Below are 26981 nucleotides of genomic sequence, written 5' to 3'. Positions count from 1 at the left end.
ATACAAACGTAATTTATATACTACTTGAAGAAAACGGAACAAAATTAAATATATAATGATCTGTGTCTAATAGACATCTGTGTTAATGTATTAATTTAATAGACAAATTACAGGAACATAATTATTCTCATAAGTATTATATTATGAAGATGTATGATCCTTAAAATGCTGTTATTATAAACTCTCACACGTCAGAACAATAAACACTCACAGATGAATAATATATAATAAAAACGTGTTTCTTCTGCGTTAAGGAAACTCTCTCCCGGTGTTTCTGATGCGTTCTTTCACATTTAACCTCGGACTCCCGTTTCTGTTGACTTCCTTCCGTTTAACAGCCAACAGGAAGTCTTTCTGTTGTTGCAGCTGACTCACCATTAAAAGTTTCAAAATAAGAGACTTCCATGTCAAAGATATCCCCCATGGGAGTGGGTTTCAGTAGGAAGCAGCTGAGGATGCCGGGATATATATATATATTTTTTTAGGGTGACGATGGTGAAGATGAGGATGACGGGTAGGAGGAGCTCTGACGTCATAGTTTTACGTGTGTGTTTTTTTTAGCTCCGCAGTGCTGCTGTGTGACAAACCGCTGGAAGCTGGGAGGAAGGATTTTTTTTTTTAAACTTTTACACTCCTCGATTCTTCTTCTTCCTCGTCTCCTTGTTCTTCCTCTTCCTCTTCCTCCACCTCCTCCTCCTCCTCTCTTTGTCTCCATGCGGCTCTCTCTCCCGCACCGACTCGAACAGCGGGCCTTCCTGTAGCCGCCGCCCCGGCCTCTCTCTCCCTCCGGCCGGCGGAGCCTCCCAGCTGAGCCCCGCTGAGGTGGCCTCGTTCCCGGGGAGAGATGCTGTAGAGCAGCCGGCGGAGGGGATGCTTCTTCCGGACTGAAGACAGCCGAAAGCAGCGGAGGGGAAGCGGGAAGATGTCCGGCAGGATGCCTCTGACTCCGGTGAGCGAGAGAGAGTCCGAGCAGGTAAGACTTGGCTGATTATCGATTATTGATGGAGTTTTAATAATAATACCATCATGCATAGTGTTTGACGAATACCGTGCTATTATTACGGCTTATTAATTAATGGAGGCTGACGTTTAAACAGAGAGGGACACACGGTCTGGTAGTCGTGATTGATCCACGGTGCCTTGCTCAGAGGGACCTCGGCGGTGGTTAGTGACAACCTCACACTGTTTAATATCCAACTTCACTGTTACTGCTGTTAAATGTCTGAGTAGTAACTGGAGGAGGGAGATGTTAAATTAAAACACCAAAGGGAAACTGTGGCTTCAAATCACGTGGCTGGTTTTATCTTAAAGAGTACTTACAGTAAGATATTGAGTTTAAAAGGAAAAGGGACAGAACCGTGACAACATCGTGCTCTGACAGTTTAGCCACAGATTTGTTGGAGCCGCCCCAACTGTGACCTCCATTTCTGAGTCTGAAGCCGACCCTGAGGTGCCTTAAACCTGCATTCTCTTTGCTGGCCACCAGGGGGCGACTCCTCTCTGGTTGTATAGACGTCTATGAGAAAATGGTCCTACTTCTCTCTGCTGGCCACCAGGGGGCGACTCCTCTCTGGTTGTATAGAAGTCTATGAGAAAATGGTCCTACTTCTCTCTGCTGGCCACCAGGGGGCGACTCCTCTCTGGTTGTATAGAAGCCTATGAGAAAATGGTCCTACTTCTCTCTTGATGTATTATCTCAGTAAACATTGTAAACATGAGTTTATGGTCTCAATCTCTAGTTTCAAGTCTTCTTCAATCCAGCATGATGTTCATTTAGTACATTATGGTCCATTTAGAGTCCAGCAGACCAGAAAGCAGGGGATGCTTTAGGGGGCGGGGCTTACCTGCTGATTGACAGTACCAATGCTAGCTAGCTACTAAGATGACTTAGCTTACTTAGCTGTAAAGTTGACCTTGAATCATAGAAGCTAACTGTGTTAGCAGCTTCACACCAGAATCCACATGGATCCAGATCCAGTAAGGGTGCCGCTCTGCTGCTTTGTATCCGTCAGATCCACCCGTCGCTCCTCCCACAGTCCAAATATGGTCACTTCCTTTCACCGGTTGCAGAAAAAATCCAAGGTGACCGTAGTCCACCAACCAGTGACGTCAAGATGACAAGTGGTTTTCACGTCTGTGGAAAAATAAATATTTATCAATAAAATAGCTTTTTGATATTGATTATCTATTAAAGGACTTTTTATCTTATATTTGGAGACGCAGGAAATCACCTGTTGAGCTGTGATGTCATGCACAGAAGTATGTTATCTTGCAGACTTTGTTTTGTGGTGTTTTCTCTCGTGTCATCCGTCAAACCCGGTGGAGACAGCGTGATGTTTTTGATGCCCCGTGTGAACGGGGTCCGTGGAGGCCGACGGACCTTGAAGGAATTCTGGGTAAACGCAGCCTCCTCATTGTCATGCTAATGCAGGAATGCTAGCAGTGAGCTGTTCTCAGGCTCCTCATGCACGTCCTCATCGTCTCTCTGTGAAGTCTCCATGGAACCTGTGCGTTGATCTAGATGGGTTTGTTTGCGATCACAGGAAGGACTTTTTTTTAACATTTATTTATTTATTTATAGATCGCTTTCTTTCTTCGTCAATCTGCTCATTATTTAATCCGAGTTTTCCTAAAATCAATGCTGACATCTTGGAGAAAACCGGCAAATCACAATTTAGAAGATTTTTGTTTGTATATGTGCTTGAAAAATTGATTGAAACAATGAATCATCAAATCAAATCTCCTAATTTTACTGTAATAATTTCACTGTTGCAGCGTTTCAGCGCTACAAAAATAGAGTTTCTTTACTTTCTATTGTTCCCGGGAATAAGTGAATAACGTCCCGCCCGGTCCACGTCTTTGCTTCCTCTGATCTGTTACCCTTCACTCCTGTCAGACTCTCCGCTACGTCTCTGGCTCCTGCTGTCTGTTTGCTATTGATCGTTCCCAGAATACACTGCAGGATGTGATATCGGGGAGCGGCGCAGGGACGTCTTTTACTCTTCTCTGGAAGTCACTGTTGAAATGTGTGACACAAGAGGTTTACAGTCACAGACACCCAAGACGATAAAAACCACCCCGCCGCCCTTCCACTTCTTTGGTGGCGTGACCTTTGACCCCGGTCACCGTGTCCATCACGACGAGAGCATGAAGCTCATCTCTCCCTGCACACAAGGCTTTCTCCCCAGTGATGAATCGCTGTGAAATCAGCTGCTGGAGTCTTTCTCTCTGTCACCATGGCAACGGATTGGCTTACTATGGGATTCCCCGAGTGGGAGTGGGAACCCCCCACCCCCATCCTCACGGTGGTGAGAAGTGAAGCCACACAGGGACTGAAATCCACCTCCACCCTGCTGAAGAGTCACAGCCAGACCCTGAACTCTGACCTTTGACCTCCATGCTGGGGAGAGGGGGGGCTGGGGGGTGCTGATGTGCTAACTTGTGCTCCTTCGCGTCCTCTCTCCTCATTGACCTGGAAAATGTTGCCCTTCCGCCCTCATGGAAGGCGACCTTTACTCGCCCCTAAACATGAATGATTTTTTATTAGATTTTAGGTTAATTTTAAAGTTTCATCTTTTTAATCAAAGTAAATGAATCTGCCGTTTCATCCGGGGTTCAGATGGAAAACATTGTCTGGATTTTTAATAATTCTATTGATTCTTATGGAGGTCCTGGTTTCCCTTCAGCTCTTCCACGTCAATCTCTTCCCTTCTAATAACTACTAAGTAAATAATAAAATGACATTTTAACCGATTACAGGCTTACAGCCGGTAACAGACGACACAAGGAATGAAAGGCAGACCTCTCCGGCTTCTCTTAATCTGTAAACTGACGCATAAATAATAATAAAAAAAAAGGAGTTCCTGTTTTAAACTGCTGCTCCGCTGCCCACCGGGAGGAAGTTGTCACATCTAGGCAGAAGTTAGTTGGAGAAAACAGACGGGAGGAAACAAAATATCTGTGATCAAATCAGCAGTGATGGAGACTCTTTAGGTCTCCTAGTTCAGTAAAAGTACTAATGCTGCACTGATAAAATACTCAAATATAAACAGTCTTATATAAAATAAACTTTATTTCTGGATTAATATTACTGCTGCATTAAAGCCGAGCTGAAACAGCATTTGAAGAGTTTCCGTGACGATTGGCTTACGATTGATTGATGTCATGATGTTATTGGTTGAAAGTGGTCGGTATCATAGACTGTTAATAAGAAGTGGATACAGTCATCGTGATGTCACCCGTTGGTCCGTGGACTACCATTTTGAAGCCTCCAGTTCATAAGTTTGGCCGTGGCCTTCTCTTGGAGTTTTGGCAATCAGTGACAGGAAGTGACCATATTTGGAATGTGGAGGAGTGACGGTGGACAACCTTACTGGATCTGGATCCATGTGGATTCTGGTGTGAAGCCGTTAACAAAGTTAGCTTCATAATTCAAGGTCAACTTTACAGCTAAGTGTTAAAGTCATCTTAGTAGCTAACTGCATCGGTACCTGCACCTGTCAATCACAAGGTAGCCCCGCCCCCTAAAGCATCCCCTGATTTATCATCTCCTTTACTCTTAATGGGACCTTCATTTACTAAATGGACATCAATGCTGAGATAAAATATCAAGTGAGAAGTCGGATCATTTTCTCATAGGCTTCTTCAGAGGAGTCGCCCCCTGATGGCCAGCAGAGAGAATGCAGGTTTAAGGCACTTCCGCATTGGCTTCACTTGTCAGAACCGGAGGTTGCTGCCTAGTTACTCGCTGATGTAAGCATGTGTCATATTTTGTTTTCCAGGAAGAAAAAGATGTTGGATTTTTGAGAAGTAATACGAAGAAATATTTGTATTTGTATATTTTTGTCATTTTTGATGATCTAAAAAGGGCTAAAGGGTTGACTTTAATGTGTACGTTGCATTAAACGGCTGTAGATGTCTCCTAGATAACGCCTTTGCTGTTGGGCAGTTTAATCTACAACAATGCATCACATTCTATAAGATCTTCATATGCTCGTGGTGCTGCTATCCTGTGAGATCCACATATATCTGAAAAGCCTTTTTTTATTCCATGACCTCGAAACAACAGCCCTGTTTTCATCTTTGTGACGATGCATTTTCCAACCGATCCGCAGATGCTTTTTAAATGGTAAACTCAGCTTAAATGGAGGAGAATTTCATTCAGTCATAACAAATATTAAAAAGCAACACTGCATGTTTTTAACTTGACAGGAAAGGGAGGAAAAGTAAAGAAGTACAATATTTATGTTTGAAAATAACCTTGTGGTAGAAAACTGTTTTGTCATTGTGTTCTTTATTGTTTGTGTATTTTACTTGTCCAGAGATGTTGGTTTCTATTTGGGTTTTTGAGGACCCCCCTTGAAAACTAGATGCTGCATCTCAAGGGGTTATCCTCCTCCGATAAAGACATTTGAATGATAATAAATAAAACGGAACTACTGTAGTCAAATACAAGTACTTCAGATTTGTACATACTTATACAGTTGCTTAACATGTACTTCCCAGCAACAGTATTTCACCAACTCACCCATCGCCAAACTTCTCCAACCAAATATTTCTGGACAGTGTGGCTCTTTAACACCAGATCTGTCCGTTAGCGTTTCACTCCCCCAAAACCGAATCAGTCGAGTGACTCTGACACGGCGTCCTTCAGCGGGTGTCGAGTGTCGGGCAGCGGACGCGTGTGATGGTGTCGTGGTGTAACAGGAGAGGTGTTCGTGTCCTCCAGCTGGTTCAGACGTCGTCAGACTGGTTTCCATCAGCTCCAGTTCCTCCGACAGCCGCCGGCCAGCAGCAGACGATACAGTTCACCCCGTTGTTGTTGTTGTTGTCCTGGACTGAAACCACGGCGATAGTCCAGCGCCTGTTAAATCAGTTACTGCATTTTACAGATTAAGCAAATGAGGTATAACATGTTAATCAGGGAGCTTTAGAGGTGCTGGTAGGTAGTCTTTATGCTAAGCTAACCTAACCTAACTCCCAGAAGATAAAATCAACATGCAGCTTTCGACATGTCATAAGTATTCCTATTGATTAGATCGTACCAACTCAATTTGTTCTCTTAGGTCTCGGGGGAACCCCAACTCATAAACCTCCATGTAATGAGAGGAGTCACTCCTACATTGGCTTCCTTTCTCAGATCCGGCAGTTGCCTCCTGGTCTCGGCAGATCCAACTTTCTGTATCTGCAACGTGTCTGAATGCTTCATGAGCTTCAGACCAGTTGAAGACAACATGTCAGGAAATGTTATTTTCACACCACATTAAGTCATTTTAAAGACAGTCCGTCATGTTCTTTAACTTTCCCAGTGGTTTTAATACATCGCAGCTCCACCTTGCGTCGCTACACACATCCATTGGTTCGCTCCACAACTGCATTTTTAGCTGATCTTATCTTCAGATCTCAGCTTGTCTGAAAGTCTCAGACCTCATCTTCTGTCTGTATGGATTCATAGTTGTATATGTTGTGGTGTCCAGATTTAATTTTGCATTTCGGCGCCCGTAGAATTAGATTGTTCCATCAATACCAGACGCTTGGCGGTCTTTTTTACGTGGTCTTCCAGACCGAGGTGGTCCGCAATGAGACGCCAGCTCTGTTGGTCGCTCATTGAACCTGGTCTTGCTGTGTTTAGTTACACCAGAGCAGTGTTGGCATTTGTTCCACAGTAATCTAAGTGAGTGAGGAGAAGGGAACGGCTCACGGTGATGAATACTTTCCTGTTTACAGATATCTTTGCTCTGCTCGTTGCAGCCCAACCAGCGATTCATTTTATGATGATGTAGCCTCCACTGGAGGCGCGAGTTCAGCAAAGTGTTCCCTACGCGTCCTGAAAAACCCCTGGAATAAGTTGGCAACTTTTCCAATCATTGGAAACGCACATAATAAATGTCTCCTATTTTCCTTTTATGTTAGTGACCTTAGGCTGTCTAGTAGAGCTAAATTCCCTTCAGGGTCACGTCGACGTTTCTTGCTGATAAATGTTTTTTTTTATTTGATGGTCAATTTGTTATAGTTTTTGTTAGTTTGTCTTTGTCAAGGTTTGCTGATGTCGTTGAGTCACTGAGTAGTAAAGAGCCATATCATCTGCATACATACGGATTTTCCACTTTATCAGCTGTGTAGGAAACGGTAAAGGTCTGAGTATGCTTCCCTGTGGCACGCCGTAAACTGCACAGGACCCTCACTCTCTGGAGTGTGGACCTAAATCTAAATGTTTACAAAGAACCTGCGTTTGTTTCTCTTTCAGGTAAAGACTTCAGGCGGCCTCCCCGAGCCGCCGGCCCCGCCCACCAAATCGTCGAGCCGCCACAGCCTGCCACCATGTCGCGGCGCTGTGACCTCCATAGCGGACGAACAGCCGCACGTCGGCAACTACCGCCTGCTGAAGACCATCGGCAAGGGCAATTTCGCCAAAGTCAAACTGGCCAAACACACGCTGACGGGCCGAGAGGTGAGCACATGACGCAGAGTTTAGACTAATCCAACGTAAAATGATAGGGGGGTGTTTTAAAGTTCTCTCCAGTATAAAAGTGATCCAGGGATAGGGGGATGCACGTCCACGGTTACACTTCAAACAGCAGCTGATGATTGCTAATTCGGCATACTTTTCATGGAGACACTTTGCTAATTTGGGGGGGGTCACAGTGTCAGACTTTGAAAGGCCCGGTCTGTATCCTATTGATCACTGATCTGTAAATTAATAAGCCAAAAATAATATCTGTCCATCATGAAGTGTCTTTTCTCCTCACTCTCAAACCTTTAATCTGGCGTTATAATCACGGTGATGAAATCAAGGTGCATCATACGTGTTTTTTTTCCAGCAGCTTTTATTCTCACATATTGTAGGTAGATCACATGACTTTCAGACTCAAACGTAACGCGTCAGGATGAATTATTGATGCTGCAGTCGTCAGCAGCTCAGAGGCGATTGGTCAGGAGATCAAACAGACTGTGTGTGTGTGTGTGTGTGTGTGTGTGTGTGTGTGTGTGTGTGTGTGTGTGTGTGTGTGTGTGTGTGTGTGTGTGTGTGTGTGTGTGTGTGTGTGTGTGTGTGTGTGTGTGTGTGTGTGTGTGTGTGTGTGTGTGTGAGATTGTGTGACATTTTCCCACTTATTTTAAGATTCCTTTTCCATGTCTGAGCCGACCAATCGGCTGCTCCGCTTCTCTCTGGAGACGTCGGCTGTGGTTGGTCGGAGAGAAGAAGCGTTAGCTGGTTTCCTGCAGCCTGCGGTCCATTTTAATCTCATTGATGATCTCTCAAGCATTTTTCTTGGACCCGAGCCTGAGTAAAACTCTTGAGCCTTTATCCCGCTGACTCTGGGGGTTTTTTCCCTGTAAAACACTTTTGCTCTGCAGATTTGATTTTGTTTCTCTGCATTTTTCTCCATTATTTTAATTACATTTTCAAATTCTTATTTTCCTTTCAGTCACGTCAAATATCGTTTAACGTCTTTTGTATGTGTTCGCACAACAAAGAGCTTCATGTAAAAATCTATAGAAGAAAGCAATGTAACATGGATATTAAATTATATGTAGATGTATCCCAATAAATGAGATAAAGGCGGCACGTGGTGCCTTAAAAGCACTTTAATCTTTTTAGGAAAGTGCTGCATGTATTTTTTATTTTTTATATGATTTATTAACTGATGTTACGATGAAGTCTCACTGGAACGCAGCAAAACATAAAATAAAAAAATATGTACAAAAAGGAAATGTAGGAAACCAGGATTCCCTTCTTGATGCAGCATCGAGTTAAATCGATAGATAGAAAATAGATTTTTTTTTTATCAGTTAATAGTTTGGGTGTTTTTTCTGCAGGTCGCCATCAAGATCATCGACAAAACTCAGCTGAACCCCACCAGTTTGCAGAAGGTAAGCTCTGACCTTTGACCCTGACCTTTTCCCATCCAGTCCTGTCTGTCTGTCTGTCTGTCTGTCTGTCTGTCTGTCTGTCTGTCGTCGGCTTCACTGACTCTCATCATCTCTTTAGCTCTTCAGGGAAGTCAGTGTGATGAAGATCCTCAACCACCCAAACATCGGTGAGTCTACACCTCCTCCTCTTCCTCATCCTCCTCCTCTTCCTCCTGCTGCTCTTACTCCTCCTAATGTTCTTCCTCCTCCTGCTCTTCCTCCTCCTCTTCTTCCTCCTGCTCTTCCTCCTCATGGTCCTCCTCCTGCTCTTCTTCCTGGTCCTCCTCCTCTTCCTCATCCTCCTCTTCTTCCTCCTGCTGCTCTTACTCCTCCCAATGCTCTTCCTCCTCCTGCTCTTCTCCTCCTGCTCTTCCTCCTGGTCCTCCTCCTCTTCCTCCTGCTCTTCTCCTCCTGCTCTTCTCCTCCTGCTCTTCCTCCTCCTCCTCTTCCTCCTGCTCTTCCTCCTCCTCCTCATCTCAGTGTTTGGCAGTAGTAATATGTTAATGCTCTTGTTTTTCAGTGAAGCTGTTTGAGGTGATTGAGACGGAGAAGACCCTGTATCTGGTGATGGAGTACGCCAGCGGAGGTAAGACCAGCTCACCTGTCTGTCCACCTGTCTGTCCACCTGTCTGTCGATTGAAGCGGCATCATTTAGCTACTAAGATGACTTTAACACTTAGCTGTAAAGTTGACCTGGAGTTATGAAGCTAACTTTGTGAACAGCCTCACACTAGAATCACATGGATCCAGAATCCACATGGATCCAGATCCAGTAAGGTTGCTGCTCTGCTGCTTGTGTTCATCAGATCCACCCTTCGCTCCTCCACAGTCCAAATATGGTCACTTCCTTTCACTGGTTGCAAAAATCCAAAATGGTGACCACCCAAATTCCATGATGGCGACGGCCCTAAGCCTCAAAAACCCAAAACAGTCGTCCACAAAACAAGTGCTGACATCACAATGACTCCGCCCCCTTCCTAAATACAGTCTGTGGTCAGCAGACGATTAACATGAGCAGCGATGAAGAAACAAAGAATGGTCTCCAAGTAATGTTTTTGCTCGTAAAGTCACCCAGAGGTTTTGTTTTATCCAACATGTCTGCTTACCTGTCTGCTTACCTGTCTGCCTGCCTGCCTGTCTGTCTGCCTGTCTGTGTTACAGGGGAAGTCTTTGACTACCTGGTTGCACACGGACGAATGAAGGAGAAGGAGGCCAGAGCCAAATTTCGCCAGGTGAGATCATTTACCACTGACACATACATGTATACGGCCTAACAAAGGCAGAGTACGGCAACCGGACGGCAACCGAACGAAGATCAAAGCCAAAGAAGGGTGACTGCAGTCACGGCTTTCTGCCATGGTTGCTTGTATGGTTTTGGGAGTTACGGTGAACACAACCCTCTATTTTTTTTTTAAAAAAAAGCAGTCAAATTGAGTATAGATATTTATCCACGTGATAAAGGAAGTCTTTAATATCCCAAAAATGACAATAACTCATTTTCAACCAAAATGCAATTACTGCCTTTTGCCTTTATAGGGCAGTATAGACCTGTGGGGAACGCAACATATTGTGTTTTACTGGGGGGGGTTACCTGTCTGTCTCTACATGTCAGCCCTGTGATAGACTAGTTACCTGTCTGTCTCTACATGTCAGCCCTGTGATAGACTGGTTACCTGTCTGTCTCTACATGTTGGCCCTGTGATAGACTGGTTACCTGTCTGTCTTTACATGTCAGTCCTGTGATAGACTGGTTACCTGTCTGTCTCTACATGTCAGCCCTGTGATAGACTGGTTACCTGTCTGTCTCTACATGTCTCCCTGTGATAGACTGGTTACCTGTCTGTCTCTACATGTCAGCCCTGTGATAGACTGGTTACCTGTCTGTCTCTACATGTCAGCCCTGTGATAGACTGGTTACCTGTCTGTCTCTACATGTCAGCCCTGTGATAGACTGGTTACCTGTCTGTCTCTACATGTCTCCCTGTGATAGACTGGTTACCTGTCTGTCTCTACATGTCAGCCCTGTGATAGACTGGTTACCTGTCTGTCTCTACATGTCAGCCCTGTGATAGACTGGTTACCTGTCTGTCTCTACATGTCTCCCTGTGATAGACTGGTTACCTGTCTGTCTTTACATGTCTCCCTGTGATAGACTGGTTACCTGTCTGTCTTTACATGTCAGCCCTGTGATAGACTGGTTACCTGTCTGTCTCTACATGTCTCCCTGTGATAGACTGGTTACCTGTCTGTCTCTACATGTCGGCCCTGTGATAGACTGGTTACCTGTCTGTCTCTACATGTCTCCCTGTGATAGACTGGTTACCTGTCTGTCTCTACATGTCAGCCCTGTGATAGACTGGTTACCTGTCTGTCTCTACATGTCAGCCCTGTGATAGACTGGTTACCTGTCTGTCTCTACATGTCTCCCTGTGATAGACTGGTTACCTGTCTGTCTCTACATGTCAGCCCTGTGATAGACTGGTTACCTGTCTGTCTCTACATGTCTCCCTGTGATAGACTGGTTACCTGTCTGTCTCTACATGTCAGCCCTGTGATAGACTGGTTACCTGTCTGTCTCTACATGTCAGCCCTGTGATAGACTGGTTACCTGTCTGTCTCTACATGTCGCCCTGTGATAGACTGGTTACCTGTCTGTCTCTACATGTCAGCCCTGTGATAGACTGGTTACCTGTCTGTCTCTACATGTCAGCCCTGTGATAGACTGGTTACCTGTCTGTCTCTACATGTCTCCCTGTGATAGACTGGTTACCTGTCTGTCTCTACATGTCTCCCTGTGATAGACTGGTTACCCGTCTGTCTCTACATGTCAGCCCTGTGATAGACTGGTTACCTGTCTGTCTCTACATGTCAGCCCTGTGATAGACTGGTTACCTGTCTGTCTCTACATGTCTCCCTGTGATAGACTGGTTACCCGTCTGTCTCTACATGTCAGCCCTGTGATAGACTGGTTACCTGTCTGTCTCTACATGTCTCCCTGTGATAGACTGGTTACCTGTCTGTCTCTACATGTCTCCCTGTGATAGACTGGTTACCCGTCTGTCTCTACATGTCAGCCCTGTGATAGACTGGTTACCTGTCTGTCTCTACATGTCAGCCCTGTGATAGACTGGTTATCTGTCTGTCTCTACATGACTCCCTGTGATAGACTGATACCTGTCTGTCTCTACATGTCTCCCTGTGATAGACTGGTTACCTGTCTGTCTCTACATGTCAGCCCTGTGATAGACTGGTTATCTGTCTGTCTCTACATGACTCCCTGTGATAGACTGATACCTGTCTGTCTCTACATGTCAGCCCTGTGATAGACTGGTTACCTGTCTGTCTCTACATGTCAGCCCCGTGATAGACTGGTTACCTGTCTGTCTCTACATGACTCCCTGTGATAGACTGGTTACCTGTCTGTCTCTACATGTCAGCCCTGTGATAGACTGGTTACCTGTCTGTCTCTACATGTCTGTGATAGGAGAAACATCACTTTATAATTCTTCTCCTTTCACTGTGTTTGTGTCAGATTGTGTCTGCAGTGGAATACTGTCACCAGAAGAGGATCGTACACCGAGACCTGAAGGTACAACCACACACACACACACACGTGTTAAAAGGTAAATACATGGATAAGAGTGATACATGGAAGTAAAGAGACCGTGTGAAAAGAGAAAGTTGATGTAGGGAATATTTTATTTTATCCTATTCTATTTTTATTTATTATATTTATTCTATAAAATATGATATTGTATTTCCTCTACTATGTTATCTTGTCCTGTTGTATTAAATTACAATTTACATTACATATCTACATTATATGTTATTCTGTTACTAGATGGCGATCGCATCATTATATGTACTTTACTTGTTGATTTTGCTGCTAATAATAAAGTACTGCAGTAGTTTTTTAAGTCCAACACTGGTCGTGAGTACTGTGTTCTGTGTTCTGTGTACTGTGTACTGTGTGTACTACGAGGGGAATTGCTCCATTGTACTTTCTATTTGTATTGCTATTCTTAATTTATATGCTTCAAATTTGGACTTTACTGTAAATATACTTTCTAAAAACATTTTCTATTCATACTGTACCGACTCTGTCTTTATGCTGCTGCAATTCATGTATTGACATTGTCATGATTTCAGTGAGACTTTTAGTGCAGCTGCTGTGATTTTTGCTGCTGCTTATAAGTCGTGAAGCTGATGACGTCTGACCCTGAAGTCTGTCTGAACCCGTCTGTGTCTCTCAGGCGGAGAACCTTCTGCTGGACGCCGACATGAACATTAAGATCGCAGACTTTGGCTTCAGCAACGAGTTCACGCTGGGCAGCAAGCTGGACACGTTCTGTGGATCTCCTCCTTACGCCGCTCCCGAACTCTTCCAGGTGAGCGCTCGGCTCCGCCCACTTCACCTGCATGACCAACGCCTGTCTGTCTCCCACGCCATCACATTTATAGTATTTTTGTGTTCATCTCTGGTTCCAATAAAGCATAGAAACATATTCTAAGAGGATGAAAAACTCACTGTTTTAGTGACCAGGGTTCTGCTGTAAACTCCTTACAATAGAGTAGAGCTGCTTTATTTTATTGTTTCATTCATTTTCCTTGAAAAAATATACAAATAAAATGTAAAAATTGGAGACAGAACTTTGATTGTGAGATTAATTGTTGACATATTGATGATAAAATAAGATGAAATTTTATTGATTCAGATGGGAAATTTAGCTTCATAATCTTTCAATCACATCGTGATAAGAAAGGTGTGCTGTGAGTCGGTGGGGCTGCTGGGTAATGCGGTTCTGTGACTCTGCAGGGGAAGAAGTACGACGGGCCGGAGGTGGACGTCTGGAGTCTGGGAGTCATCCTGTACACGCTGGTCAGCGGATCGCTGCCCTTCGACGGACAGAACCTCAAGGTGTGGACAAAATAACAGAAACACTTTTTAAATAATGCAATTATCAGTGGGTGTCTTTTGTGCCCCTTTAAAAAAAAAAAACGTCCTCCAGTTTTCATGTGGGAAGTTCATTGTGCTTCAAGTGAGCACCCGGAGTTGAAAGAGTCCCTGAGGTCTGTGAGCCAATGGGAAGAGGGAGGAGGAGGTCTGCAGCTGGACCCCTTCGATGCCCCGGTGATGTTCATAACTCCAGAAACGTCGACGCACGAGGCTGCAAACTAATGATCATTTTTCATAAGCGGTTAATCTCTGCAGATTATTTTCTCAGTTCATCATTTTAGCCCATTTCACGTCGGTTAAAAATACCCGTCACGTTTTCCTGGAGCCGGATGTCAAATCCAAAACCCCTCAGATGTTCAGCTCACTGTCGAGCTTTTACATTCGAGAAGACTTTAATGGATAAATCGATGATCGAAAGGTTCATTTGATCCATTATTCACATTGATCGCTGCGGCTCTTCTTAATTAATGAGCTGTGTGTGTGTGTGCGTGTGTGTGTGTGTGTGTGTGTGTGTGTGTGTGTGTGTGTGTGTGTGTGTGTGTGTGTGTGTGTGTGTGTGTGTGTGTGTGTGTGTGTGTGTGTGTGTGTGTGTGTGTGTGTGTGTGTGTGTGTGTGTGTGTGTGTGTGTGTGTGTGTGTGTGTGTGTGTGTGTGTGTGTGTGTGTGTGTGTGTGTGTAGGAGCTGAGGGAGCGTGTTCTCAGAGGAAAGTACCGGATCCCCTTCTACATGTCGACCGACTGTGAGAACCTGCTGAAAAAGCTGCTGGTGCTCAACCCGGGGAAACGAGGCAGCCTGCAGGTGAGACCAGCGTCGGGGAAGTAGAACCAGCAACCTGCATTTAAAACTAAAACGTCACCCCAAAAATTGTTGTGTCTATCTCAGCCAGGCGGCAAACTTCCGGTTCTGAAACGTGAAGCCAAATGCTGAAGTGCCTTAAACTTGCATTCTCTCTGCTGGCCATCAGGGGGCGACTTCTCTTATTGCAAAAAGAAGTCTGATTGCATGGAAATCTCACAACCACGATCTCTGGTGTCTGTTTATTTCTCAGCAAATCATGAAGGATCGATGGATGAACGTCGGCTACGACGAGAAAGAGCTGAAGACGTACAGCGAACCGGAACAAGACTTCAACGACCTCAAACGCATCGGTCAGTCGCACACAACGATACATTCCCATGATTCATTTGGTTCATCTGGATACACGTCTGGAAACTTTGTGTTTAATTGGCTAACGTTAGCATGCTAAAACGCTTAAAAACAAATATGGTAAACAACCGTACCAAAGCTAAATAAGTGTGTTTCCTGTCCCACCAGAGCTGATGGGAACAATGGGCTTCCCCCAGGAAGAAGTGAAGAAGGCGCTGGAGGGTCAGAAGTACAACGAGGTGACCGCGGTTTACCTGCTCCTGGGGAGGAAACCTGCCGAGGTTTGAAACTGAAATTTTCCTGATTCCTCAAGAACCGCACTGTTTAGATGTCAGAGTAATCTCCGTTAGCCTAGCTCAGCACAAAGGCTGGAAGCAGAGGGAAACCGTTAGCCTAGCTCAGCACAAAGACTGGAAGCAGAGGGAAACCGTAAGCCTAGCTTAGCACAAAGACTGGAAGCAGAGGGAAACTGTAAGCCTAGCTTAGCACAAAGACTGGAAGCAGAGGGAAACCGTTAGCCTAGCTCAGCACAAAAACTGGAAGCAGAGGGAAACTGTAAGCCTAGCTTAGCACAAAGACTGGAAGCAGAGGGAAACCGTTAGCCTAGCTTAGCACAAAGACTGGAAGCAGAGGGAAACTGTTAGCCTAGCTCCATCAAGGGGCAAAAAAATCCACCCATTACCCAGAAGTTTGTGGCTCTCTCCACCAGTGTGAAGCCAGCGAGACTTTGTCCAGCAGCAACCTGGTTCAAAGGTCGCGACCCAGCAGCGACCTCAACGGCTCCAGCCAGTCCCCCGCCCACTCTCGCAATGTAACGGCCAATCAGAAGCAGCGGCGATTCAGCGACCACGGTGAGTTTCTGTCCAGACGTGACTTCGTTGGTCGAAAGCTCCAGTAACCCTCGAGTATTAACCCCAGGTCTGTGTCTGCTCTCGGTCCAGTGGCGCCCTCTATCCCTCCACCTGTCTCCTACACCAAGCGTGGTCACGCCAACAGTGTGGAGAGCGACAGGAAGGAAGAGTCGGCATCGCCCACGGGAGCGCCGGACCGCAGGAGGTCAGCCACCGCCTCAGGGGTGAGAGGAATCAGATCCTGGCCAAAACCAAGTCTAAACCAGGGCCTGATACAGAACTGGATTATAATGAAAAGTGTCCTGATCTCATCCCTGCTCCTCAGAGGATGAACTGTTCAGATCTTTATGACCTTTACTTTAGCGCCACCCTCAGGAAAACCTTTTTTTTGCTTGTTTTTTTCGGTGAGAATGATAATAATATAACTGGTAAAAGATCATCAGGATGTTTTTTGGAATGTAATGACCTCTAGGGGGCAGCACTTTATCCTAGTGCTGACTGTGTGTGTGTTGCAGAGCATCACTCGGAGGAACACGTATGTTCACGAGAGGACGAGCACTGAGCGCCACTTGATTGCCGTTCCCAACGGGAAGGACAGCAGGTGAGAGGAATTCTGGGAGTTTTTTTTTTTTTTTTACATCACATGCTGTTATTCTCTAAATCAGTAACCAAACTGTCTCTGAATCAGTCTACCTGAGGTACCTGCAGCATCCCCCTCCCCATCGCCGGGGGCAACCGTCTCCTCTGCACGCCCCCGCCACGTCAAGTCCATGTCGGCGTCGGGACACCCCATGAAGTCCTGCCTGCCCCCCATCGACGACAACGCAGAGTATCAGAGGTGAGGCCGAGTACCCGTCGGTCCATGTCAACGTAACCGCGGTAACGTTTGTCGCTATGGTAACGTCTATCCTCTCATCAGTTCCCCCCAGCAGCCTCCGTCATCGCCTTCGGCCTTCAGCATCACCAGCAGCAGCAGCGCCACGCCGGACCGGACCCGCTTCCCCCGCGGCTCCTCCAGCCGCTCCACCTTCCACGGCGCTCAGCTCCGAGACCGCCGGTCCGCCACCTACAACGGGCCGCCGGCCTCGCCCAGCCTGTCGACGCACGCCGCCGCGTCGCTGGCCGCGCCCCGCCGAGGCACCTCCGCCTCCCTCATCGGGAAGATCACGTCCAAGTTTGTACGCAGGTCAGTAAGAGCCGGGACGCCGGACTCCACATGAACACACCACAAATCTCAATCTGATGACAGTTTTTCTGTGTTGAACTTATAATAATTTAAATCATAATCAGAATGATAAAAATCCTAACAATAAATTATGAAATCTTTTTTTGCTCTTTTTCTTTTGCTCGTAATAAACCTTTTAAGGGAAATGTTGAACCATCGAGCATCAAATTCCACTCAGAGGAGGAGAAACATTTCAAGAACCTTTTAACAAAAGAATGAATATATAATGAAAACTAATTTAAAAAAGTAGAGTACAGAGTACAAAATCAATAATACATCAAATATGTATAAAATATATTCCCGACAAAAGGTTAAATGAAAGGAAGCATTAAAAACAAGTACATAAGAAAACCCTCAAAAGACGAGATACATTATTAAAGTTTATTTGTAGAATTAATGGTTTGGACTAAAACATTTTTGAATGTTTGTTATCCATGAGAGAGTTTTTGGTTTTATTTGTCAACATTTGAGGATATTCTGCCTCAAAACGATGACGGTGAGTGAGTCTCACCATGAAGTTATTTCTATTTCTTCTGTTTGTCGGTCGTGGACCGATTTAAACCGAAACACTCTGCATGGAGAGAAACAAAAAAATATGTTTTTGTGTAATTTAAGTTAAGATAAGTCAGGAAATCTGATTTGGATGATTTTTTTTATTTTTATGAATTGTATTTATTGTGTTTTTCTGCACAAATCAACAAAACAGATACAGTCCTCTAAGTGACAGTGTAAAGAGATAATAAAACAACATGGAGAATAGTACAAATGGAAAAAGAATATATACACACACATAACAAAAACAATACAATCAACAGTCTGAATATAATTACTGCTATTATTACTAGTCAGTAAGTCTGAATAGAAAGAGCTTCCTGTTAACAGCGGGGGTCTCTTGGGGTCTCTTGGTGTCCGTCCTCTAGGAGCCTATCAGGGGAGCCCAAAGAGGAGGGGCGGGACTCCAAGCCTCGCGCCCTGCGCTTCACCTGGAGCATGAAGACCACGTCCTCCATGGAGCCGGGCGACATGATGAAGGAGATCCGCCGGGTCCTGGACGCCAACAACTGTGACTACGAGCAGCGCGAGCGCTACTCGCTGTTCTGCATGCACGGCGACGCCCGGCAGGACAGCCTGGTCCAATGGGAGATGGAGGTGTGCAAGCTGCCCCGCCTCTCGCTCAACGGCGTGCGCTTCAAGCGCATCTCCGGCACGTCCATCGCCTTCAAGAACATCGCCTCCAAAGTGGCCAACGAGCTCAGGCTGTGAAAGAACTCCCAGTTATTTAATTGAAGGAGAGGAACTCTCTGCCTCCCTGTTGGGGTTTTTTTTTTTGTCCTCGCACGATGACGCCCCGGAACCAAGTGAAGGCGGCCATCTTGTGTTCAGCACCTCGTTAACTGCTGTACGACTCGGAGAGAGAGAAAAAAAATGATTATACTCGACACACTTACTATTTAATGTTATCACTAAATGTTTGCCAGTGAAACCAAATATTAAAAGCTGATGGTTGTTTCCCGCCTGTCAGTGACGAGATCCAGAAACGACCACCAGGGGGCAGAATGAGGACGCTTCCCATCCGTCACAACCTGACTTTGTTGGTTTATCGCAGTCGGTTACATGCACTTCAGAATCCCCCCCCCTCCCCCCCAAAAACAAAAACAAAACATCAAGTTGAATCCAGAAAAGTAGCTGAAATCCGAAAAAACGTGAAGAACCAAACTATGCGATCCGGAGTTTTGGAGTCATGCGTGTTAACGTGTTATTATTAGCATTAGCCTGATTGCTAACGGTGATCTGGCGTCTGGAGTGCAGGTTAACAGTCGGTGAAAAACATCGGCCTGTGCAACTCTCCGGGAGCGACGGTAGATCCGCTAGCCATCACGTTAACGAAGATCGGCAATTTAAGGAACGTGTTTTTTTAGTTGCTCTTCATGTACAAAACGTAAATAACTTAAACTGATATGGCAAGTTATGAATCAGCTGTTATATATTCATCTTTACTTCTTTCCTGTTTTATTCAAAGTTTTATTGAAATTGAAATTGGAGTACATTATACAGCACAACATACATACAGAATTTTCTTCTTTTTTAAAAATAAAATAAAAACATAATAATAATTATATATACCTACCTAAATAAATATATTTATTTATATATTTAGGTAGGTATATATAATTGTTATTTTTTATTATTATTTTTATTTTTTAATCGTCCATCGGTATTGAACCACGGTGCAAACATACAGTTAAATTCCCTGTTCCAGTTCCAATAGGGTCTTCTTTTTTTTTAACAGGGGCCATTTTGACCTGTCATTGTAGGGTAAAACACGTGTAATTATATAAATATAATATCATTAATTCTGGTTACCACCTAAATGGAACTGGGCCATTATTACACCTGTCTGTACGCAGCAAAGGTAGTGCTAACGCTAGGCTAACCTTCTATTTCCACAGTGACGTTTTAGCAATACGTTGCCCGGTTGAGTTGCACAGTTTACAGTCGACGTGACGGACAATCAGTGTTGGTTGTGTGCCTGTGACCTCTGACCTCCTTTGCTGGCTGATGCTAACACTATTGCAATAATTACTCGGAGCTCTCGGTAAATGATGTCAGCGGTTTAAACCGTAAAAAAGCTCCGTTCATCCTTTTTTTTTTTTTTAAATGTTATTTTTTATTTAACACATTTACAACTGACGGAACGGAATGTGTTATTATTTTATTATTATTATTATTATTGCTGCATTAAACGAGACCTGCACATGTGGATGTGTGCAGGTGCGGTATTTGATTCATCTGTTTTTTTTATTTGGTCCACACTGTCGACTTCATTGTTTTTTCTTTTGTTTGTTTTTGTTTTTCCACCATTTAAAATATGACTATTCCTATTTCATGACTTTACTGTTGAGTGCTAGCAGGGGACTATTTCCAGCAGCGGATTAATACACGTTTGTTGCTGTAGTATTCAAGATACATGAGGCTTTGATGAACAATACTTGTCAGTAGATACATTCAATATTTTCTTGGTGGTGAGAAGAGATGTGTAGAAAATCACCAGACTTATCCTTTAATTGATAATTCCAACCCCCTGAACGACCCCTGAATGCACCACTTTGTCCTTCCCTTTGATTCCAGTCTCACCCGGAGGAAGTGAAGTCTGTGGGGTTTTAAGTTCTTCTGTATATTTTGGACGTTCCCACTAACCTGAGGGTTCCCCGTGTGCAATGGTTCTCCGTCACTGCTGGAACCCGGAGAACACTCTGGACTGTATGTTGTAGCACTTAAAAAAAAGAGAGGGGGGGAGGTGTGACTATGACGATGCCTTCAAGTCACGTGAGGAAGACTGTAAATCTGAGCCTCTTACTTGAACATAGCCTCGGCCTCAGCTTCCAGGTAGTAGCCCGCACCGCGTGGACCGGCTGCGTCCGCCTCGTCGTGAACAGGAAACGTAGCAGAAGTCCAGTGTAGCCGTGATAGATGAAACATTTTCAATAAAAACCAACACAAACAAAAAACACATTTTCCCAGAGTCCTTTTGTGATCACAGCTGCTGAAAACAGGAGGAGGAACCCGCTGCTGTTTAATAACGTCCACCTTTCTGTTTCCATGGTTACGCACTGAAACTGTTCCTGTTCACCGTTACACGTGTCAACAGTGGGCAGTTCACCCTCCATCAGGGGAACCCAGGACCAGACTCCAGGGGAGTCCAGGGCCAGTCTCCTGGTGAGTCCAGGGCCAGTCTCCTGGTGAGTCCAGGGCCAGACTCCAGGGGAGTCCAGGGCCAGTCTCCTGGTGAGTCCAGGGCCAGTCTCCAGGTGAGTCCAGTCCAGGACCAGAGTCCATGTGAGTCCAGGGCCAGACTCCAGGTGAGTCTAGTCCAGGACCAGACTCCAGGTGAGTCCAGGGCCAGTCTCCAGGTGAGTCCAGGGCCAGTCTCCAGGTGAGTCAAGTCCAGGGCCAGACTCCAGGTGAGTCCAGGACCAGACTCTTGGGCAGTCCAGTCCAGGCGATTCCAGGGCCAGACTCCAGGGGAGTCCAGGGTCAGTTTCCAGGTGATTCCAGGGTCAGTCTCCTGGTGAGTCCAGGGCCAGACTCCAGGTGAGTCCAGGACCAGACTCCAGGGGAGTCCAGGGTCAGTCTCCTGGTGAGACCGGGGCCAGACTCCAGGTGAGTCCAGGGCCAGACTCCAGGGCAGTCCAGTCCAGGCGATTCCAGGGCCAGACTCCAGGGGAGTCCAGGGTCAGTTTCCAGGTGATTTCAGGGCCAGATTCCAGGTGAGTCCAGGGTCAGTCTCCAGGTGAGTCCAGGGCCAGACTCCAGGTGAGTCGAGGACCAGACTCCAGGTGTGTCCAGGGCCAGACTCCAGGTGTGTCCAGGGCCAGACTCCAGGTGAGTCCAGGACCAGAATCCAGGTGAGTCCAGGACCAGACTCGTGGTGAGTGTAGAAGAAGAATGTTCACACTTATTGTTCAATATTCTTCAACAGTTAAACAACAAAATGTGACTTTCTCGAGGTCTAAAATTATCTTTTTAATTGACAATCATAACAAAAAGGATTTCTCCCTTGCCATTGCCTGCCGTACATATTTTTTCCACCAAATAATAAAGTCCCATGGTGGTCCATCAGTCGTGTAATAACTATATTCCAGTATGTTTAACACAATACAGCAAATAAGCTAAATGAAAAAGAAGACCGCATAACGAAGTCTGTTTAACCAAATTTAATGCGACCGGACAAACAAACGTTAAATGATTCAGCTAAATCATTTTGATAGTTTTTCATCACACAAGTTGTTTGAAATGATTATGTTAATTATTATAACAGAGATTTGATGTGACGATAATCACGTTCTAATTGAACCCAATGCTAGTTTTGAATGATCTACTTCTGTGAAGGAACGAGCTCGTCGATGTCTCGGCCCTCCTCCAGCCTCTTCTCCATGGCGACGAGCAGTTTGACCCCGTCCACCACCAGCTGGGTCAGCTCCACCTCGCTCGGGCCGAAGGTCGCCGCGTTGCTCACGCAGTACAGCGCCGGGGATTCTGGGAAAACGAGAAGGCAAGTTTAAACCAGAGCTGTCGTTGAGCTGTCCTGTTGGGCTTTGACTTTACGATTTGAAGAGAAGAAAGTAGTAAATGTCCCGATGAGAACATCATAGTTCTCATCTGTGATATTCTGACGCATTAAATGTGAACGTTAAAAATACCAAAAAATAACATAACATCCCGAATAATATCACAATTATGTTTTTACCAGGATAATCATGACATGGACTTTGGTATTACTTAAAGTACTTCATCCACCTCTTCTAAAATAATTAGTATTATTGTATTATTTTATATATTTCATATAAGTGTGATCATTCCCTCTGACGTCAGTGGAGCTGCTTCTCATGTCAGGCCAGGATTTATATTTATTAAATGTAGCTCTAAATGTCCAACTTCTAACACATGTTTTGAGTGCCGTCACGTCGGGGTCTCGACCCTGTCGGGGTCTCGACCCCCTGTACCTGTGGCCTCGATGCAGATCCTCAGTCTCCTCACGACGTCCCGCATGCGGTGGTGTTTGGGGAAGTGTTGCAGTCGGAGGTGGACTCTGATCCTCAGACCCGTCCCCACGTCGGCCGGGGAGCTGCTCACCCAGCCCAGCTGCTGCTTCCAGGTGAACGGGTGTCTGAGCTCTCGGTAGAACTCCTCCAGCTGGAAAACGCAGGGGAACGAGCAAAGGGTCAAAGGGTCAAAGGGTCAAAGGGTGATCCCATGTCTCTCAGATTGCATCCACGTTTCCCCTCACATGCGTCTATTTCACTTCAGAACCAATGTGAGGAGAGAGGGAATGAGGAGACCCAAAGACTCAAATGTTCTGGAGGTCAAAGGTCATACACTCTTGTTCTACAGCAGGAAACAAAACGAGTCTCCTTCTACCTGTGGAGGATGGAAAGATGTCCGACACTACAAATAGCATGAGGAGGATCGGGTCGTAGGTTTCTTACTTCTCTGATTGGTCAAGAAGTTCCATTTATGAAGGCCAGGAATCATTATGGACATCAATATCTGGAAGTCATTATTTTGGATGTAAACTGAATTGAGACGCATCTTAAAACGTCAACTGACAGGAAGCAAACGGAAGCTTGTTGAAAAGCACGTTTCAGACGTGAGTGTGTTTGAACATTAAAGCCTAGAAACGTTGTAGAAAATGCAAAATACAAGTATACAAGTATGAACCTGGAAATCAGAATCTCCTTTAAAACTTGTAACTTCTAACCTGTAAACAAGATTAGAGGCGGCGATGTGACGTTTATGAAGCTCATGGTGACAACATTTATCAGACCTGCAGTCATTGTGTGGCTTAAACCGTCACCGACCTTCTGCAGGTTGGTGCAGATGCATTTAAACGCCTCGGCGATGTTGGCGTCGTCTCGCGTGGACACGAGTCTGAGGTGGTCCTCCATGTTGACCCAGACCACGAGGCTGCCGTCTTCACTCAGCCTGCGATAGCAATGAGGATTTTTAGAATGGATGTTTGGAGTCTTGCAGGAAGTTACTGGGACAAAAAAAAACAAAACCACACTGACCAGACTGCCCTGGCGTCGGGCCAGTCTCGGGCCACGCCGGTACGGAACTGGGAGGAGGACGGAGGCTTCAGGTCCAGCTCCCTCTGCTGATCCTGGTCCAGCTCATCCAGCAAGAGGAGTCGACCCAGCAGAACCTCCTCCTCCAGCCGCTGCAGAGCTGCGAGAAAAACACTGGGGTTACCAGCTCCCTCTGAGGTTCCAGCCCGTCCCCTGCTGGTCTGCTTTAACTCTTATTTTTCATTGCATTATTTCTGCTAAGTGAATTTCTTAGAACAAATGTGGACCGGACACTGAATCTTCTGCATCCAGCCTCAGACCGCCTCGAACCAGCTCAGTTTGAGTGTTTCTCAGGTCGCCGAGCATCGAATGAACCCTGAAGCACAGACATGCAGTACCTCTCCCGGCCAGTGTGAGGAGCTGTCTGCGCTCTCCTCGGCTGCAGTGTGTCGGGAAGCAGAAGTCCTCAACACCTCGGACGACGCTCGCCTCGCAGCGTACAGCGTACACCGGATCCAGGTCATCACCCCCCTACACACACACACACACACACACACACACACACACACACACACACACACACACACACACACACACACAGAGACAGACACACACACACACACACACACACACACACACACACACACACACACACACACACACAGAGACAGACACACACACACACATACACACACACACACACACACACACACACACACACACAGACAGACACACACACACACACACACACACAGACACACACACACAGACACACACACACACACACACACACACACACACACACACACACACACACACACACACAGAGACACACACACACACACACACACACACACACACACACACACACACACACACACACACACACACACACAGAGACAGACACACACACACACACACACACAGAGACAGAGACACACACACACACAGAGACACACACACACACACACACACAGAGACAGAGACACACACACACACAGAGACACACACACCCATCATTTAATTCTTCTTCTTACGGGGCCCCAAAACTTTAAAATGTAGTTAATACATTTGATTTTTGAAAAGTTCTGGTTTTATTTCTGTTAATAATAATAATAATAATAATGCAAAATACATTTTTTTGTTTTTAAATTTGACCATTTAGTGATTGAGCCTCGGAGAGATCGGCATGCTTGTGGTGAAATGTTGAGTGTTTTTGCAGCTCTGAGGTGACAGGAAGCGTCGTCTCGATGTATGTGAGCGGCTACCTTCAAGTTGTCGTAGTTGAAGTCGCCCTGTGGCGTGCAGCTGGTGACCTTGTGTTGGTGATGAGCCCCGATGACGCGGTCGAAGAAGTCACAGAAGAGGACGTAGGACTGGGCGTCGCCGGCGACACAGCCCACGGATACGGGCCCGGACCAATCACCTTCAAACACAAACGCTACCTTTACGAACTAAACCCTCCCACGACAGCCGACATCTGCACCAACGTACTTTCCCGACATCCGTCATCCAAACTATGAAGCAGCAGGCAATTAAAACTCAAGAAGTCACGTAGAAGTACAAGATACTTGTGTTCAAAAAGACAGAAAGTAGAAGTACTGATTCAACTTCTTCACTCAAGTAAAAGTGGAAAAGTACTGAAATGTACGACAGCGTATTGGGGCCACTGTAGGAAAAAAAAGAAAAGCGGAGCCAAGAGAAGGGGGGACATTTTCTGAGAAAAAAAGTCGCAAATTTGATGATGTTGATGAATATTGTGGGTTTTATTTCTATGAGGCCAAATTGTCATCTTCTGGGTGTTTATTGATCGGGGAGGTTCGGCTAAGATGACCTCTAGAATAAAGTAGAAAATGTGCTACTTTATAAAAGCTGCAAATTTGCGATTTTTTTCTCTCTGAATATTGCCCCCCTCTCTCAGCTCCGTTTTTTCCCCTACAGACGCTCTAAAACGCCGTCGTAGAAATGTACTCAAAGTAAAAAATATCCCTATAAAGGACATTTCTACAGGCTGTTTTTTTTTTGCAAGGCTAACGGCTAAGGAGTAGAAAGTTCTCAAATAAATACTCAAGAAAAAGTACAGATACCTGAAAATACTACTTCTACAATAACAAAGTATTTGTACGTCATTACTTCCCACCTCTGCATATTTGTATAAATCTGAAGTTTCTATTGACTTCCTTCCTGATTTTAATCTGACAGCCGCCATCACGCTGACGTCACTTGTACATCACCTGGTTCCTCGAGGCCCGGCCGGATGACATCATCGAAGATGACTCCGCTGTCGGTGCAGCGGTCAAACTGTCGGCGATACATGGCCGGCGTGAGGATCTGTGCCATCCGGGTGGAGTTCCTGCCGAGGTCGGGGAACTCCTCGTCCGGAGACCGTCTCTGGAGGTGGAACTGGGTCATGGGGTCGCGGGGGACCAGACTCTGGACGCACAGGAAGCTACGGTGTTAGCAAAAGCTGTGAAAGGCGTCGCCAACTCACACCGCGCCATGCTGGATCGGAATGATTACCTCCAAGATCGGCCGGTACCTCGTCTCCATAGGGAAGGCGATCAAAGCTGCATCGAAAAGCAACATGTTTCACACGTCATGGAACAAAAAGTAACAAACTTCTCCGTTTTTAGATAACGACGATGTGAATTTTGACAAACCGTCTAACCGAGTAATTATTCGGTTGACGAGTCGATCCTGAAATGATCTTGAGAAAAAAAATATGTATATATGTATTATAACATATATTTAAAAATATTTGGAAATATTATATATATTGAAATTATTTTTGAAACATACATATTATTAGTATAAATATTAATTAAAATATTTCAAAATATATGATTAATTTATCACTGAAGATGATTTATATTGATTGTTTCCACATTAAACTCAGTTAAAAAAAAGAAAAAGAAAAAAAGAAAATTAGAATCTGATCTTCCATAAAGTCTGGGGGGTAAAAAGCGAGACACATTAAGGACCGATAATAAGGCAGAAGATTGAGTCACGCTCACGTCATCGCCGTCCTCTAACCGTAACAGTGAGTTAGTTTACGGTGAAAAACACGGAGGCATGCGGTGAAAACACTCACGTTTGACCTTCCACATGTCGTTAGCGCGGCAGCCGTCAGCACAACAAAAGGTCTAAGAATAGTTGCGTTTGTCCCGATCAGCTCATCCCGCAGCTCCGGTGCAAGAGTCCGGTTACAGTTCTCACAGCGCCGGCCTTTTTATAACCGCAGAGCGCCGCCGCCGGGGTCGCCCATCCATCCGTCAGGAGAGAGAGAGAGCGTGATAGGTTTTCATCTAATCCCGCTCACGACGGAT

The 26981-nt window shown here is 45.4% G+C and overlaps 2 protein-coding genes across 2 annotated transcripts; one reads left to right on the top strand and one right to left on the bottom strand.

Annotated features, from left to right (window-relative positions):
* The first annotated feature begins 482 nt into the window (after positions 1–482).
* On the top strand, positions 483–19874 carry mark1 (MAP/microtubule affinity-regulating kinase 1). The gene is made up of 18 exons (XM_084003256.1): positions 483–973; positions 7247–7450; positions 8818–8871; positions 8990–9038; positions 9431–9496; positions 10072–10142; positions 12443–12499; positions 13164–13298; positions 13727–13828; positions 14546–14665; positions 14916–15015; positions 15182–15294; positions 15723–15864; positions 15955–16088; positions 16380–16465; positions 16553–16702; positions 16784–17050; positions 18010–19874. Exons 1-18 carry the CDS (start codon positions 923–925, stop codon positions 18350–18352), a joined length of 2244 nt encoding a protein of 747 aa, XP_083859382.1. The 5' UTR covers positions 483–922; the 3' UTR covers positions 18353–19874.
* Positions 19875–21661: 1787 nt separating this feature from the next.
* LOC311010854 (creatine kinase M-type) lies at positions 21662–26880 on the bottom strand. Its single transcript, XM_084005497.1, has 9 exons — positions 26747–26880; positions 26176–26222; positions 25890–26088; positions 24924–25081; positions 24054–24186; positions 23659–23815; positions 23449–23572; positions 22594–22783; positions 21662–22126 (listed from the first exon to the last, which is right to left on the bottom strand). The coding sequence occupies exons 1-9, from the start codon at positions 26760–26762 to the stop codon at positions 21966–21968; spliced, it is 1185 nt and encodes a 394-aa protein (XP_083861623.1). The 5' UTR covers positions 26763–26880; the 3' UTR covers positions 21662–21965.
* Between the last annotated feature and the right edge of the window lie 101 nt (positions 26881–26981).

The sequence above is a fragment of the Eutrigla gurnardus genome (assembly GCF_963514095.1).
Source record: "Eutrigla gurnardus genome assembly, chromosome: 3".
Classification (NCBI taxonomy): domain Eukaryota; kingdom Metazoa; phylum Chordata; class Actinopteri; order Perciformes; family Triglidae; genus Eutrigla; species Eutrigla gurnardus.
The sequence above is the reverse complement of the archived record's forward strand: the minus strand, read 5'-3'. Positions and strand labels throughout refer to the sequence as shown.

Bases quoted from the DNA above. Each gene is read 5' to 3' on its own strand.
- mark1 (XM_084003256.1), top strand. From the start codon at position 923: ATGTCCGGCAGGATGCCTCTGACTCCGGTGAGCGAGAGAGAGTCCGAG. The intron at 12,500-13,163 runs GTACAACCACAC...TGTGTCTCTCAG, and splicing joins TCGTACACCGAGACCTGAAG to GCGGAGAACCTTCTGCTGGA. The intron at 17,051-18,009 runs GTCAGTAAGAGC...TCCGTCCTCTAG, and splicing joins ACGTCCAAGTTTGTACGCAG to GAGCCTATCAGGGGAGCCCA.
- LOC311010854 (XM_084005497.1), bottom strand. The intron at 24,187-24,923 runs GTAGCCGCTCAC...GTGTGTGTGTAG, and splicing joins TCAACTACGACAACTTGAAG to GGGGGTGATGACCTGGATCC. The intron at 23,816-24,053 runs GTACTGCATGTC...TTTTTCTCGCAG, and splicing joins CCTCACACTGGCCGGGAGAG to CTCTGCAGCGGCTGGAGGAG.